This window comes from Mirounga angustirostris, unplaced genomic scaffold (genome assembly GCF_029215605.1).
Source record: "Mirounga angustirostris isolate CCGP_5_RB_7025 unplaced genomic scaffold, mMirAng1.0.hap1 SCAF_3, whole genome shotgun sequence".
Lineage (NCBI taxonomy): Eukaryota > Metazoa > Chordata > Mammalia > Carnivora > Phocidae > Mirounga > Mirounga angustirostris.
Genome location: NW_026991711.1, coordinates 79,542,953 through 79,559,421, shown reverse-complemented (window position 1 = coordinate 79,559,421; position 16,469 = coordinate 79,542,953). Strand labels below are relative to the sequence as shown.

At 35.0% G+C, this 16,469-nt stretch overlaps 1 protein-coding gene across 3 annotated transcripts in view; it reads left to right on the top strand.

The window, feature by feature from the left end:
• ZMYM2 (zinc finger MYM-type containing 2) overlaps positions 1–16,469 on the top strand; it is a 93,681-nt gene that overhangs the window by 30,827 nt on the left and 46,385 nt on the right. For 2 of the 3 annotated variants that reach the window (XM_045869137.3, XM_045869139.3), the window contains 4 exons: positions 7,234–7,305; positions 11,149–11,299; positions 11,995–12,110; positions 15,688–15,804. In XM_045869137.3, coding sequence (XP_045725093.1) covers positions 7,234–7,305; positions 11,149–11,299; positions 11,995–12,110; positions 15,688–15,804 — 456 coding nt within the window. The remainder of the gene's footprint in view (positions 1–7,233; positions 7,306–11,148; positions 11,300–11,994; positions 12,111–15,687; positions 15,805–16,469) is intronic. The other variant, XM_045869138.3, reaches the window with a different exon arrangement.

Here is a 16,469-nt window from a genome sequence, read left to right as displayed (position 1 = left end):
TTATTTTAATCATCTTAGTAGATGTGGGGTGGTATCTCTTTGTGGTTTTGATTTGCATTTCTCTGATTACTAATGATGTTGAGTATACTTTTCATGCTTATGGATGATTTGTGTATCTTCTCTGGGAAAGTATCTATTGAAGTCCTTTGCCCATTTTGAATTGCATTGTATTTCCTTTTGTTTTTCAGCTGTAGGAGGTTTTTTTTTTTGTTTTTTTTTTTAAGATTTATTTGAGGTAGAGTGAGCAAGAGAAAGAGAGCATGAGCTGGTGGGGGTGCAGAGGGAGGAGGAGAAACAGGCTCCCCACTGAGTAGGGAGCCCACCCAGGACCTGATCCAAAGGCAGACGCTTAACCAACTGAGCTACCTGGGTGCCCCTAGGAGGTTTTTTTTTTTTTTTTAAGATTTTATTTATTTATTTGACAGAGAGAGGTACGGCGAGAGCAGGAACACAAGCATGGGGAGTGGGAGAGGGAGAAGCAGGCTTCCCACGGAGCAGGGAGCCTGATGCGGGGCTCAATCCCAGGACCCTGGGATCATGACCTAAGCCGAAGGCAGACGCCTAACGACTGAGCCACCCAGGCGCCCCAGGAGTTTTTTTTTTTTTTTTTTAATATTCTGAATATTAACCCCTTATTAAGGTTTTTTTGCTTTTTTTTTTTAAGATTCATTTATTCATTTGAGAGAGAGCAAGAGTGAGAGAGAGAGTGCCTGAGCATGGGGCAGAGGGGCAGAGGGAGAGGGAGTCTCAAGCAGACTCTGTACTGAATTTAGAGTGTGAAGACCCTTTTGGGGCTCAGTCTCAGGACCTGGAGTTTGCCACCTGAGCCAAAACCAAGAGTGGGCTGGCTGCTCCACCGACTGTGCCACCCAGGTGCCCCTAATTCCTTATTTGATTTATGGTTGCAGATGCTGTCTCCCATTTATTGGTTGCCTTTTTACTTTATTGATAATGTCATTTGATGTACAAAAATTTTAATGTTAAAGTCCAATTAACCTCTTTTTTCCTTTGTTGATTATGACTTTGGTGCCATATCTAAGAATTTGTTGCCAAATCAAAGGTTAAGATGGCTTATTCCTATATTTTAACAGCTTTATGGTTTTAACTCTTATATTTAGGTCTTTGGTCCATTTTGAATTAATTTTTGTTTATCATGGAGACAGGTATCCAGCTTAATTCTTTTGTATATGGGAATCCAGTTGTCCCAGCATCAGTCTGTTGGAGAGAGTATTGTTTCCCCATGGAATGGACTTGTCATACTTGTCAAATATTAATTGGCCATAGATGGGTAGGTTTATTTCTGGACTCTAATTGTATATTCCATTGGTTCATTGGTCTACATGTGTGTAGACATGTACTGGAACAGTACCGTAACAGTACCACACTGTTATGATAATTGCGTCTTTGTAATAAGTTTTGAAATTAGATGAGTCTTCCAACTTTGTTCTTCTTTAAAGATTGGGTATTCTAGACCCATTCCAATGTTATTTGAGTATCGGCTTTTCCATTTCTCCAGAAAAGGCTATTAGAATTTGGATAGTGATTGCACTGATCCTGTAGATTGCTTCAGGTAGTATTGACATTTCAACAATGTTAAATCTTCCTGTTTGTGAATATGGGATGTCTTTCCATTCATTTAGACCTTTCTTAATTTCTCTCAGCAGTTTATAGTTTTCAGCGTACAAGTCTTCACCTCCTTTGGTATATTTATAGGTATTTTATTCTTTTTAACACTGTTGTTAATGGAGTTGCTTTATTTCCTTTTCAGATTGTACATTGCTAGTATTTAGAAACACAACTGATAAATTTAAGTGTTGATCTTGTACCTGTAACTTTGTTGAATTTATTAGCTCTAGTAGCTTTATTGTGGATCCCTTGGGATTTTCTCCATATAGAGTCATGTCATCTGCAAGTAGCAGTAGTTTTACCTCTTCCTTTCCAATTTAGATGCCTTTTATTTCTTTTTCCTAACTGTTCTGGCTAGAACTTTCACTATTTTGTAGACTAGAAGAAGTTTGAGCAGCCATGTGTTGTTTCTGATCTTACAGGTTTCCTTGTGTCTTTGACTGTTGAGTCTGATGTTAGTTGTGGGTTGTTCATATACGGCATTTATTATGTTGAGGTAGTTTTCTTCTATTCTTAGTTTGTTGAGGTTTTTTTTTCTTTAATCATAAAAGTGTGTTGGATTTTGTTAAACTTTACCATTTGAGATTATCCTGTGGTTTTTACCTTCTTTGTGTTCATGTGTTTTATTATATTCATTATCTTCTATTGAACCACTCTTTTGCATTACTGGGATAAATCCCACTTGGTTGTGGTATGTAATACTTTCAATATGCTACTGAATGTGGTTAACATTTAACATCCTAAATTTTATATCTAATTTGAGGTGATTACTTAATTGGCATTTAAGAACTCTGCTCCTATATAGCCCCACCTTCATTTATGTTGTAATAAATTACATCTTAAATATTGTTTGCATAATAACATAGATTTACAATTGTGTTTTGTGCATTTGTCCTTAAAATTATGTAGGAAATAAAAATTGGGCTTATAAACCGAAAATATAGCAATATTGTATTTTATATTTGCCCATGTAGTTACTTATACTAAAGACGTTATTTCTTCATTCTGCTGGAGTTACTGTCTAGTTTCCTTTCCATTTCAGCATAAATCTTTGACTCTCTTTAGCATTTCTTGTAGAGTGATCTAGTGGTAACAAATTCCCTCAGTTTTTTATTTGGGTATGTCTTTATTTCTTCTTCATGTTTGGATAATAGTTTTGCCAGATATAGTGTTTTTGTTTGAAAGCTTTTCTTTCAGCATTTTATATATGTCATCTCACTACCTTTTTGTTTGCACCGTCTCTGATGAGAAATTGGTGGAAAATCTTATTGAGGATTCTTTGTCCTGATGAAAATAGCTTGTCTCTTGCTACTCAAGAATGTCTGTGTCTTTCAACAGTTTGATTATAATGTGTCCTGTTGTGTGTCTTTTTAGTTTATCCTACTTATAATTTGTTGTGCTTTTCAGCTTTGTAGATTTGTTTCCCATCATCATATTTATGAAGTTTTTTGCGATTTTTTTTTTTTTTTAAGACTTTGAGAGAAAAAGAGCGGGAGAGACAGCACGAGCAGGGGGAGGGGCAGAGGGACAGGGAGAAGCAGATTCCCTGCTGAGCAGGGAGCCCTATGCTGGAATCCATTCCAGGACCCTGGGATCATGACCTGAGCTGAAGGCAGGCGCTCAGCTGACTGAGCCACCCAGGTGCCCTCAGCCATTATTACTTGAAATAATCATTCTTCTGGGCCTCTCATAATGCACATGTTGGTCTGTTTGATCTGTCCTATACGTTCCTTAGGCTTTTTTCACTTTTCTTCATTGTTTTTTTCTTTCTGCTCTTCAGACTGTAATTTCAATTTGGGCCTTGTTACTGCTAGTGAAAGTCCTGACTCTACCAGTTCTCATCTTGAGAGGGGGTAGGTGACAGGGTACCTCGTTACTTCCTGATAGGATAGAATTTCAGGCTCCCTACTTAGCCTTTTCTCACATCACCTTAGCTGGGTTGCTGCAGTGGGGCACCTCATTGCAGCCAGGCCAACGTAAGAGTCTAGGCTCTCCACTTGTCCTTTTCTTGTGTGGGTGGATTTAGTGCCACATTGTTACTGTGGTGTTTGGATCGAGTAGAGGGGCTATTGACCAAAAGTTTTCTGTCTTTCTATGCCATAATTCGAATTGTATTTCTCCTATAGCTATGTCATTTTCTGTTGCTGGTTTCAAGATTTTTTTGTCTTTATTTTTATTCAAATTTTAATTTTATTTAAAATTTTCAGGAATTTGTGATAATATTGTGATTCTTTCAGTTTATCCTTTCTGGGGTTTGCTCACCTTCTTTTATCTGTAGGTTTGTATCTTCTGCCTAATTTGCAATGTTTTCAGACATTTCTTTGAGTACTTTTTCAGCCCTATCTTCTTCCTCTCCCTCCAGGACTATAGTGACTTTTATTCTTTGTTGAAAAAGGCTAACTAGGGAGCCTGAACTTCTATATATTTTTTTAGTCCTACAAATCCCTGAGGCTCTGTTCTTTTTTATTTTTTCCATCCAAGTCTGTTTTCTTTCAGTTCAGTTTGAATAATTTCTATATTTCCCTTCAATGATTCTTTCCTCTGTCTTCTCCATTCTGCTGTTGGTTGGGGTTTACTAATAATTTTTTTAGAATGGTGTTTTTTGTTTTCGGGTTTTTTTTTTCAGTTTTAGAGGTAGAGTTTAGTGATTCTTTAGTTGCACGTAACACCCAGTGCTCATTACATCAAGTACCCTCCTTACATCAAGTGCCCTCCTTAATGCCCATCCCCCAGTTACCTCATCCCCCACCCATGTCCCCTCCAGCAACCCTCAGTTTGTTTTCTATAGTTAAGAGTTAGAATGGTGTTAATGTTACAGAAAAACTAAGCAGATGGTACAGAGTTCTCATGTGATGGTCTTTTATTGATACCTTAAATCAGTAAGGTAACATTTGTTGCAATTAATGAACTGGCATTAATATATTTGTTATTATGTAAAGCCCGTACTTTATTCAGATTTCCTTAACTTTTATATAATGTCCACTTTCTGTTCCAGGATCCCATCTAGGATACCACATTATATCCAGTAATCATGTTACCTTAGGCTAGTCTTGGTTATGACATTTTCTCAGACTTCTCTTGTTTTCGATGACCTTGACAGTTTTTAGGATTTAGGTATATTGTAAGATGCCCCTCTGTTGGAATTTGTCTGAAGTTTCTCATCATTAGACAGATTGGAGTTACAGGTTTTTAGGAGGGATGTTACAGAGGTGTTTACTTTTTACACTGCCATTTTCATCACATCATAAGAGTACATCTATCGACATGATTTAAAATGACTGTTGAAGTTGATGTTGATCACCTGCTGCAGTAGCATTTGTCGGGATTCTGCATTGTAAAGTTTTCACCCCATTTCCATGTTGTACTTTTTTTTCCTTTTTTGGAGAGAGAGAGTGTGCCCAGCAGGGGAAAGGAGCAAAGGATGAGGGGGGGAGAGAGAGAGAGAGAGAGAGAGAATCTTAAGCAGGCTCCATGCCTTGTGCTAAGCCTGAGGCACGGCCCTGAGATCAGGACCTGAGCTGAAATCAAGAGTCCACCCTTAACCAACTGAGTCACCCAGGCTCTCCCCTTGGGAGCACTTTCACTTGGCTCCTGTGTTCTTTTGACATACCCTATCCATTGATTTTTAAAATTTGTTACTGATTTTTTTCAGTCCTAGAATTTCCATTTTGTTGTTCTTTATATCTTCTATTTTTTTTATATGAATTTCTGTTTTTCATTGTTAAGTGTATTTTTATTCTTTGTTGAAACATTTTTATCATGGCTGCTTTAAAAATCTTTGTCGTAATTCTAACATCTCTGTACTTTCATTGTTAGTATCTACTGATTGTCTTTTTCCATTTATTTTTATTTTTTTATTATTTTTTAAAGATTTTATTTATTTGAGAGAGAGAGAGAGCAACAGAGGTGTGAAGGGCAGAGGGAGAAGCAGACTCCCTACTGAACAGAGAGTTCGATGCAGGAATTGATTCTGGGGCTCCAGGATCATGACCTGAGCTGAAGGCAGACAACTAACCAGCTGAGCCACCCAGGCACCCATCTTTTTACATTTAAATTGTTGTTTTTCTGGGTTTTGATAGGATACGTGATTTTTTTTTTTAATCGAAGCCTGGAAATTTTGGGTATTATGTTACTATATTCTGGATCTTAGATAAACCTTCTGCTTTAGCTGGTTTTATTTGACACTGCTGTGGTAGGGGTAGGAAGGCCTAGCCTCAGTTTTGACAGGTATAGGTTGAAATCCGGGCTCTCCATTTGGCCTCTGTTGACACCCATTGAGGTGGGAGGAGCTCCTTGTTATTGCTGGATGAGGGTAGAATTCTGGTTCCCCTCTGGGCTTTGGCTGATCCACCCTAACTGGGAGGAGTAGGATTATCTCCTTACTGCTCCCTACAGCTATGTATCCACTGACACCAAATGATTCCATTCTAGTGGATATAGAAAATATTTTTTATACTATCATTAAATGAAATAATTATTTAAAAAGTTTTTTATCTTTCATTCTGTAAAATATTATTTTCATGTTTAATTCATATATTGCATGTTCATAGTTTACAAGTAAATAAATGGAAATCCATGTATACATTGTTACTTGACAAAGGGACACAATCAGACATGTTTGGAGATCACTATACAAGATGCTATAGTGAATGTCTTTTCCTATAGCCTGGGGGAACTAAAACTCTATGGTGATCTTTTCTTACCCTTGCCCTCCCCTCCCCTGTTTGTTTCTAACATTTAACTTGGCTGCCATTGTTTATATCCCCATTGCTGAATTAGTTTCTGGAATATACTGATACAGGTAATTAATAATCTAGATCCTGGAGTGGAGACTATATACTTAACACTTCTCTTTCAATATTTTATTTTCCACTTTCTTGCATAATATTTTGACTTTAATGGAAAGCAGGATGCTTTCTGCAGGGGGTAAAGATGTAAAGTATTATGTGCTGTAAACTGTCATGTGCTCTAAAAAGAGTTTCCAGAACAACCCATTTGCCAATAATGAAAACTGTACCTGCATAATCTTCAAATCACTTAATTTAGAATGCTTTGAGGTACCATAGGCTGTAATGAGATCTTAGAATATGTTGTCATCTAAGAGAAATAAGTAATTTTTTTTGGCTAGGTCTACTTAGAAGCAAGTAAGTTTAAGGGTCTATTTATATTTATAATTTGTTACCTGTTATTGTTTTATCATTAAATGATTTTTTTCCTATAGGATAATTAAAATAATTTAATAATGGCAGTGGGGATAGAACAGATAGGCATTTTTTGTTTTTTAAGATTTTATTTATTTATTTTGAGAAAGAGAGAGAACAGCTGGGAGAGGGGCAGAGGCAGAGGGAGAGGGAGGCGCAGACTCGCCGCTGAGCAGGGAGTCTGAAGCAGGGCTCAATCCCAGGACCCCGGGCCGAAGGCAGACTCTTAACTGACTTGAGCCACCCAGGCACCCCCCAGATAGGCATTTTTAAAAGTCGGAATGAGTTTGTAAGACACAAACAGATAATTAAGAATCAACTTTGACAGATTGCTTATTTACCTTTCAATTAAGCAGCCTTTTTTTATATGTTTTTTTTTTTAAAGTCTTTTAAAATATTTTTTTAGGTAGGTAGCCATCCAAGCTTCCTGAAGGAGGTTCGAGACCACATGCAGGACTCTTTCTTAATGCAGCCTGAGGTAAGCAGGACTGTAGCTGTGGTTAGCCCTTGACAATTTCATGTACTGCTACTGTCTTTATTATGTAACTGAAAAATCATGTGCATTTTGAAGTATATTAAAATTTATGAACTAAAAATATGTCAGATAATTTTTTCCTTATGTTATCGTAGGTAAACTTTATTTCACAAATTTTACATGTATTGTGATTTATTTAATTTGCTTTTAGGTATTTTTATTAAAAATTATCTTCAGATAAAAAATTTATGCGCAGTACCTTGTCCACAATAGGCATTTACCTACGATATAAAAGGTCCTCTCTTTTGTGCCTACCTGAAAGATATTAAAAACCCTTATTTTGTAAAAATTTCCAAACTCATATTCCTTTATCCAGATGAATAGATTAATACATAAATATGTGAATAATAAATGTATACAATTAATAATTTTAACTGTAGTACAAGGAATTCATATTGACATACTACTGCTATATATGATTGATCTAAATACCGTATTCACATTTTAAAACATTAATGTCCCTTGCAGCAAATGGAAAAAAAATTACTTCTTGTTTAGGATCCAATCCTGGATTATAGGCCGTTATTTCTTTAAAAATATTTGTCTCTTCCCCCCTTTCCTTCTTCTGAGACCCTAATTCCAGATATATTAGATTTCCTGCTATTGTCCCATGGTCCCCGTGGCTCTATTATTTATTGGTTTTCTTTTTTTGGTCTTTTTTTTTTCTGCATTTTGGAGAGTGTCTATTGTTGTATTTTAATTTTACTAATCTTTTCTGATACACTCTTAGTCCCATATGGTTTATTTTATGTCTCAGATCTTGTATTTCTCATCTCTAGAAGTTCCATCTGGGTCTTTTTTATATCTTCTATTCCTTTCCTCATTATGTTCATGTTTTCCTGTACTGCTTTCTTGAATATATCAGCATATTTATCATAGCTCTTTTAAAATTTTTGCCTACTATTTTCTTAGCTGTCATTTCTAGATCTGTTCCACAGCTTGATTTTTTAACTTTCTATATAATGAGTTATATTATGTTTTGTGGAATGTTTAAAAGCATTGTTTCATATCTTTTGTGTAGCTTTCTGGTTTTTAAAAGTGGGAGATTAAATCTAGTCTCTGTCATAGCTGGGGTTGGAAGTCCTATCTGCTTTAATCTGAAATAGTTCCCTAGTCTTTGTCTTTCATGACCTTGACATTTTTGAATACTATAGGACATTTAGTAGAGTGCCTCTCAATTTCAAGTACATCAAGCTTTTATCTCTTGAGTACTTTCCCATGTGGTTCACTCACTTGGTCAAAATATAGTAAAAGAAATGTATTACATACAATGTAAAAGAATAAATTAGGGGGAAGTTTTATTTAAAATCATGTGATGATTAATTTTGATATTCATATAGAATTGGGTAAAATTTAAATGTAAGGTACCAATTTTCAATGAGTAGACTGAAAATGAGCCAATTTGCCATAAACTCCCTATTATATTTACCTTTATCTTACCAGTATCTTGTTTTAATTAGTTCTACCTTATTCTTCTTCACTGAATTTGTAAGTAGGTTTATTTTCTCCCATGTCTGCATGGGGAATATAATAATTGTGAATTTGTTACAATTAATTTCATTTTTAACTCACTCAATGTATATTTATAGGATGAATGAAATTTAAATATTTTGATTGTTTACACATAAAACAGAAAACATGGCATGAACGGATATTTCTTTTTTTACTAATGTTCTTTCATTAAATGGGTCCTTTTATTTTTGAAGTGGTGGCTGTGTTAAAATATTTTCAGTATTAATGATTCTATCTTTCTGATAGTACTTTCTCATTCTCTTCAGATAAAAGTATTTGTCAGTGTGGACCAGTTGCTTAGCTCCTTGTTTACTTGACCCAATTCAACTGGTCTACTTTTTATTGGTACGTCTTAAAACTTACTAATTACTTAACCATTCTGCCAATAAAATTATTGTCAACTTGAAGGATGTTTCTAATAAGTTAAAAAAAAAAATCTAATCCAGGATTAGATTAGATGGTTGGACTTCATTTATATTGATAAAAGAATTCTTGATGGGTGCTGCTACATGCAGGTCTTGTACAAACATGTGAGAGCTGCTTTTTCTCTTTGTAATCCTGTGATCTAATGGCAAGTGTCCTGATATTTTTAGTATTTCTAATTTGTACTGTGATGCCAGATTTTAAAAATTCTTTTTTCTTTCATTGTCTTATTGATGTGTTTTCTTTGACTCTTTTCCCATTATGAAAATTTGAATTATTACATAGGCCTCAGGAAAATATTTTGTCATTTCAAGCAAAAAACCAGCATTCTCCTCTAATGTCTTTGTAACACTGGGAAAGTCATAATTAGACTTAATAGGTTTGCAGTTATTCTTTTCTGTTCCTTGTTACCATTCTTTTACTGTTGATAAGTATTTCTTTTTGCAGTGTATGAGAGATTGAAGAATGGGTTCATTTCCACTTTGAAAAGTAAAACTTAGGACTTCCGCAAAGTGATATTTAAGTAAATGGGGAATAGGCAGCCTTGCTTATTTTTTATGGTATCATAAAAATATTTTTTTTATGGTACCAGTTATGTTTTTCTATAAAGTTTTTTTTTTCTTTTTTTGATGTTGATGTTAGTTATTTGTTTTTGGTTATTTTACTTTCAATTTATTACCTTTATTTTCTAAAATCCTGTGGCGCTCATGAAATTTGTCCATGCAGTTTACCCATTTTGTTATTTTTGGCCTAACTGTCATCTTCCCTGACATCTATTAGTCATCCATTCATGGAACATTTTGAGGCCTTTTAATATCATTATATTGTACTAGACGCTGTTGGGTATGATGATGAATAAAATAATCTCAACATCAGGTGGAAAGATGGTTATAATTATTTTGCAATACGATATGTGATATTTGATTTAGCAGCTTTTGATAGTTGTGTAACCACTCAGAAGAGAAAGCAAATACAAGTTGCACATTTTAAAGACTTGCTTTTCTTTATGTTTGATTTCTAATTGTGACTATCATGTTTTTAATACAAATACAGCAGTTCATCTGCTGTATTTGTATTTTTGTAAGACTATGTATATTTCAGTAATACTGCTTTTGTCTAGTAATTTTCAAAGTGTATCTCCTTTGGTCTTACCATTATATATTTTACCTTGTTTTTTGAATTACGGGTTGGCAAATATTTACTCTTGCCAGAAGGATTGACTATTCTTATCTATTGACTAATTATTAGCTTTAGTTAATAGCCCAAAATCCTGTTAAATGACATTTTTTTTAGTTTAAAAAAATTTAAAATAATGGTGTTTTATTGTGGTTGAATGAGGTTTTAAACGTACTATACATAGGTGGTTAATTGGTTTTAAGAGAACTTCCAAAAGTTCTTGACAACAGCACAGCTCAGTGGAAAAAATATTTAACATCAAATTTTTCCTCTGAAAGACTGTAGTCATTTGATTATTAAGGCTTACACTTTGTAGGTCCATTTAATTTCTTCTATCAAATGACAAAGAAGTGTGTCATGGTAAACAGAAAACACTGTCTGTGCCTTTGTTTTTCAGTTTATACTTTACCTGTAGGTGGGTTTTTTTTAAAACTAATTAATAGAGAAAACCCTATTTTTTGTAGGAGACTTAGCTGAGATCATTACTTTTGTTTGAACCTGATTTAGCTGAATTGTAGTTAACAGTTTGCATCCAGATGAAGATTTCTGACCCACTAAACCTGATTAGAGATTAACAGAATTGTTTTGCAGAGAAAAGGTGTACTGAAAAATATGATAATTTTTTCTAATTAAATTACAGTTTTCTTAATTATCTTTTTATGTTTCAAATTTTAGAAATATGGAAAACTGACCACTTGTACTGGTTGCCGAACACAGTGCAGGTTTTTTGATATGACTCAGTGTATAGGTCCTAATGGATATATGGAGCCATATTGTTCAACTGCTTGCATGAACAGTCACAAGACAAAATATGCAAAATCACAAAGTAAGTTTCAGGTATTTGGAAAGCTAAAAAACCTTAATAATATGACTAATTTTTTTTTTTTAAGATTTTATTTATTTGACAGAGAGAGAGAGACAGCGAGAGAGGGAACACAAGCAGGGAGAGTGGGAGGGGGAGAAGCAGACTTCCCGCGGAGCGGGGAACCCAATGTGGGGCTCAATCCCAGGACCCCCTGGGATCATGACTTGAGCCGAAGGCAGACGCTTAATGACTGAGCCACCCAGGCGCCCCAATAATATGACTAATTTCTTAACTACTCTTTCCCCTAACTTTGTTTTTATACTTGTATTTAACTGTATAAGCAATTTTTATTTATCACATTAAACTTTCTTACTGCAGACCTTTTTTAGTGGTTTTGACCATTCCATATTTCTTTGAATTTCTTTAATTTTAAGTTATTGGTGAAGTTCTGTCCATGTCTGCATTCTTAGTTGAAATTGTTTTTCCTTCCAAAGATCTAAAATTGAGATTGTTTCAGGTATCCATGTATATTTTAGAGACATGATGTTAGAGTCTCTATAATGATATTTTTTAAGATGCAAATTATCTTGGAAATTAATAAAAGAATAGCTTATAGAAGCTTCCGTTAAAAAAAATTTCCCAGAGGTCAATTAAAATTTTGTCTAGACTTTTTATCATTTTATAAAGAAATCAGATATGTATCTTTTCTCTTCTAGGTTTGGGAATTATTTGCCATTTTTGTAAGCGAAACTCTTTACCTCAATATCAAGCCACAATGCCAGATGGGAAACTGTATAACTTTTGCAATTCCAATTGTGTGGCTAAATTTCAGGTTTGTTATTTATTTTGGATAACTCTCACTCCCAATAAAATACACGTAGAAGATAAAACAGTGTAATATGCTTTATCTTTATTAAATGTGCTAACTTGTATGTAGTTTGTTGAGGGTCAAACTGCAGGGTGGAGATTATAGGGTCATAGTAGTAGACATAGCTGCAGCAGCTCACTACTTAGCGTGGATAATCTAATTGACTTTTTAATTGTTTATGGTAGAGACTTGAAGGAAAATAAATTTTAGTATAATTGAGCTCAGTGCCTGATGAGTACTATATTCTTAGTCAATGGTTTTAGTAATATGTGACTTTTTTTTTTTTTTTTAAGATTTTATTTATTTATTTGACAGAGAGAGAGATAGCGAGAGCAGGAACACAAACAGGGGGAGTGGGAGAGCAAGAAGCAGGCTTCCTGCCGAGCAGGGAGCCCGATGTGGGACTCGATCCCAGGACCCTGGGATCATGACCTGAGCCGAAGGCAGACGCTTAACGACTGAGCCACTCAGGCGCCCAGTAATATGTGACTTTTAAGGGGAATTCTGTTTTATGATAAATGGATGAAGGACATAGGTATATTTAGCCTGGAAGTGACGAGCATAAATGTTTTCTTCATATATTAGAAATACGCCATGTAAAACGGGGATGGGACTTGGTACAGTAGACCCTAATTTAATATAAGATCACTTTAGGGAGACCCTTTTCATTTTCGTAAACGTAAAGAACTTTCTGGCATAGTTCTTTAAAGTTGGATTATGGATAAGCTTAGAAGGTAGTATTACTGCAAGTGCTCAAACTTAAATTCATTGACTACTTGGAAGGAATAGTTGAAAAGGGAATTTAGCATTAGTTAAGTGGTGTGAGTAGGTAGGTTTACTTTGCTGTAGGTGAAAATTTTCAAGGTACTCAAAGGTTCAGACCAGTGCATAAAGCAGTGCTTCATGATAATCTTCCAACAGTTCTACAGTGCTGCAGACACTGCGTACTGTTATTTATTTATTTATATATATTTTTAAAAGATTTTATTTATTTATTTGACACACAGAGAGACAGCAAGAGAGGGAACATGAGCAGGGGGAGTGGGAGAGGGAGAAGCAGGCCTCCCGCCAAGCAGGGAGCCCGATGTAGGGCTCGATCCCAGGACCCTGGGATCATGACCTAAGCTGAAGGCAGACGCTTAACGACTGAGCCACCCATGCGCCCAGTTCTGTGTTATTTAAATTGAAAATGTAGTCCATTAAATATGTTAGAGTAGTTACAACCATTATTAGCATTTAAATTGAGGTAGTTTTTAATTCAGCCAGGTGAATGTTGTTTTTATTAATACATCCTTGACTGAATTTAGGTAATAAACCATTTTCAAGACTAAACTTTTATTTTGGAAGTTGGGATCATGGCCATTGATACATCCTTAGAGTGGTAAATACTGCTTCCGACTTGTTGGCTTTTCTTAAACTAGAAGTTAAGGAGTAAGGATTAATTAGATGAAAGAACAGTAGTTAGTGTCTTTGGCATGCTGCTTCTCAGATTTCAACTTTATTTTTGATGTTGGTAAACTGTAAATGCTAACAGAAAATGTTTTAACTACTTTTTTTATTTAACTGAAACTTGTATTACCCATGATTTGAAGAGACAATTTGTATATGTACATTGTATATTTTATTTTTTTTATTTTTTATTTTATTTTTTTAAAGATTTTATTTATTTATTTGAGAGAGAATGAGAGAGAGCACTTGAGAGGGGGGAGGGTCAGAGGGAGAAGCAAACTCCCTGCCGAGCAGGGAGCCCGATGCGGGACTCGATCCAGGGACTCGATCCAGGGACTCGATCCAGGGACTCGATCCAGGGACTCGATCCAGGGACTCCAGGATCATGACCTGAGCCGAAGGCAGTCGCTTAACCAACTGAGCCACCCAGGCGCCCCTGTACATTGTATATTTTAAAGAAACACTTAATGTAGACTGTTATTTCTGGGGAATGTATCCAGATAAGTGTTGGCAGCCTCATCACTGTAACTCTGCATAAAAGTGATACAAAGAATAGAAAAGCAGCATTTTTTCCCTTTATCTTAAAACACACCATAGATTTTGAATTTTATGTTTTCATTAGATGATGTTTCCATTTCATAATAAGGTAATAGGATAGTATTCATTTATTTTGAAAGAATAGTTAACCTTAATGGACTTACACAGTTTTTTTTTGAAACATCAGGGCACAGTTGGTTTTTATTTAAAAAATGTATTCACCTAATAGTGACTATCTTAAATCTGCATGTTTTCTTTTTTAACAAATTTTAATTGTGTTGTACAATGTATGCAGAAGTTTTAAAAAATGATAAGGTTTTTTGTATAAAGATTCTTTCCTCTCTCCACTGCACCCCTGAAAAATTTTTTAACTTTTACACATTCAAAAGATTATATGTAATGTGTAATATATATTAGAGAATGATAAATATCAGCATACTCACCACTCAGGTTACAAATTAGAACAAAACTTTTTTTTTAAAAGATAGATTTATTTTAGAGAGAGAGCGCACCACCCACAGACACCCCCCCAAGCACCATCCCCCCCCCAGAAACCCCCCACACCCCAGCATGGATGTGTGTGGGCATGCCTGAGTGGGAGGGAGGAGGGGCAGAGGGATAGGGAAAGAGAATCTCAAGCAGACTCCCTGCTAACGGCAGAGTCTTATGCGAGGCTGGATCCCACAACCCTGAGATCGTGACCTGAGTGGAAACCAAGAGTTGGATGCTCAACTGACTGAGCCACCCAGGTGCCCCTAGAACAAAACTTTTTAAGCCCGTGTATGCTTATATCTTTCCTTTTTTTTTTTTTTGAAGATTTTATTTATTTATTTGACAGAGAGAGACATAGCAAGAGAAGGAACACAAGCAGGGGGAGTGGGAGAGGGACAGGTGGGCTTCCCGGGGCTTGATCCCAGGACCTTGGGATCATGACCTGAGCCGAAGGCAGATGCTTAACGACTGAGCCACCCAGGGGCCCTGCTTATATCTTTTCTTATTCTGTAAATTGTTTTAACTTTTTAAAATGTAATAAAACTAAAATTATTGGTATCAATTCCAGTCTGTAAATCTTTTTTCCCCTAACTTTGTAAAAGAAATGATCAGTTTTAAAAAGTATTATGGGCTGTTTTCACTGATGGAATTAAAATGATAGCAATATTGCATGTGGGACAAATTACTACTTAAAATGCCTATTGGAGAGAACTAGGAGCCAGGTTTTTTTTTTTTTTTTAAATGTTTAAATACTAGTTCAGAACCCGGTTAACCTTAACTATTATTTGCTCAGGTTTTTTTAAAGGTAAAAAATAATTTTTGAGCTGTATGATTTTTCCTTTTTCATGTAATTTTAAAATAAGTGGTAGTAATCCTGAATCAAAAATGAATTTCAGTTTCATAAAACTTAGTGTACTAGTAAGTAATTTTTAAATACAAAATTCAGAAATACAATTTTATGTGAGGAAATATTTAAGCAAGAAACATACTATTTTCTGGACATAGTCAAAATTTAACAGTAGTTACAAATAATTCTAAAAGTATGTTTTGTTCTTTGTTTTAGGCTCTAAGTATGCAGTCATCTTCAAATGGTCAGTTTGTAGCTCCAAGTGATATACAGTTGAAATGCAACTATTGTAAAAATTCCTTTTGTTCAAAGCCAGAAATCCTGGAATGGGAGGCAAGTCCTATTTTATTATATATATTGTCTTGCTTAAATAAGAGTCTAGTAAAATAATAATGGTGTTTCCATTTGATGACTGCTTTCTTAGTGGACAAGGATTAGTTCTTCAGATTTTGTGATGATTGAATTATTTACTTCCTTTTGTGGGAAGAGCATCAACAAAGGATCTGTTTATTAAGTCATATCCTTTATACATTATATTTGTAATAGTGTACAGGACGTTACTTTGTTTAGCTACATACTTGGAGCATCTGTTTGTACTGTATTTTTCCATTTTACTACCATCCTTATTAAATATCGTCTGAACTATAATATTTTGTATTGCCTGCTACCTGCACAGATTAGAATCTGTTAGTCATTTACCATGTTGTCATTTAACATTTTATAATTGTTTTAATAAAAGAATCCTAATATAAATGTATTTTATTTTCCCTTTCTCATCACTCTTGCCTTCACCACTTTATTAATTTACTTTGCCATATATTTTTGCCATTAGCAACACCTGATCATTATTTTTTGTTTAAATAAGGGAGCAGTGATGGATGAATGCATGGACGGATGGATTTACAGGTGGACCTGGCTGAAAATTGCTTTCTTGATCAGTGTTCATCTTTGGCCATTCTTTCTTTCCATCTTTTTTGAGGGCATGGAATATGTAATAA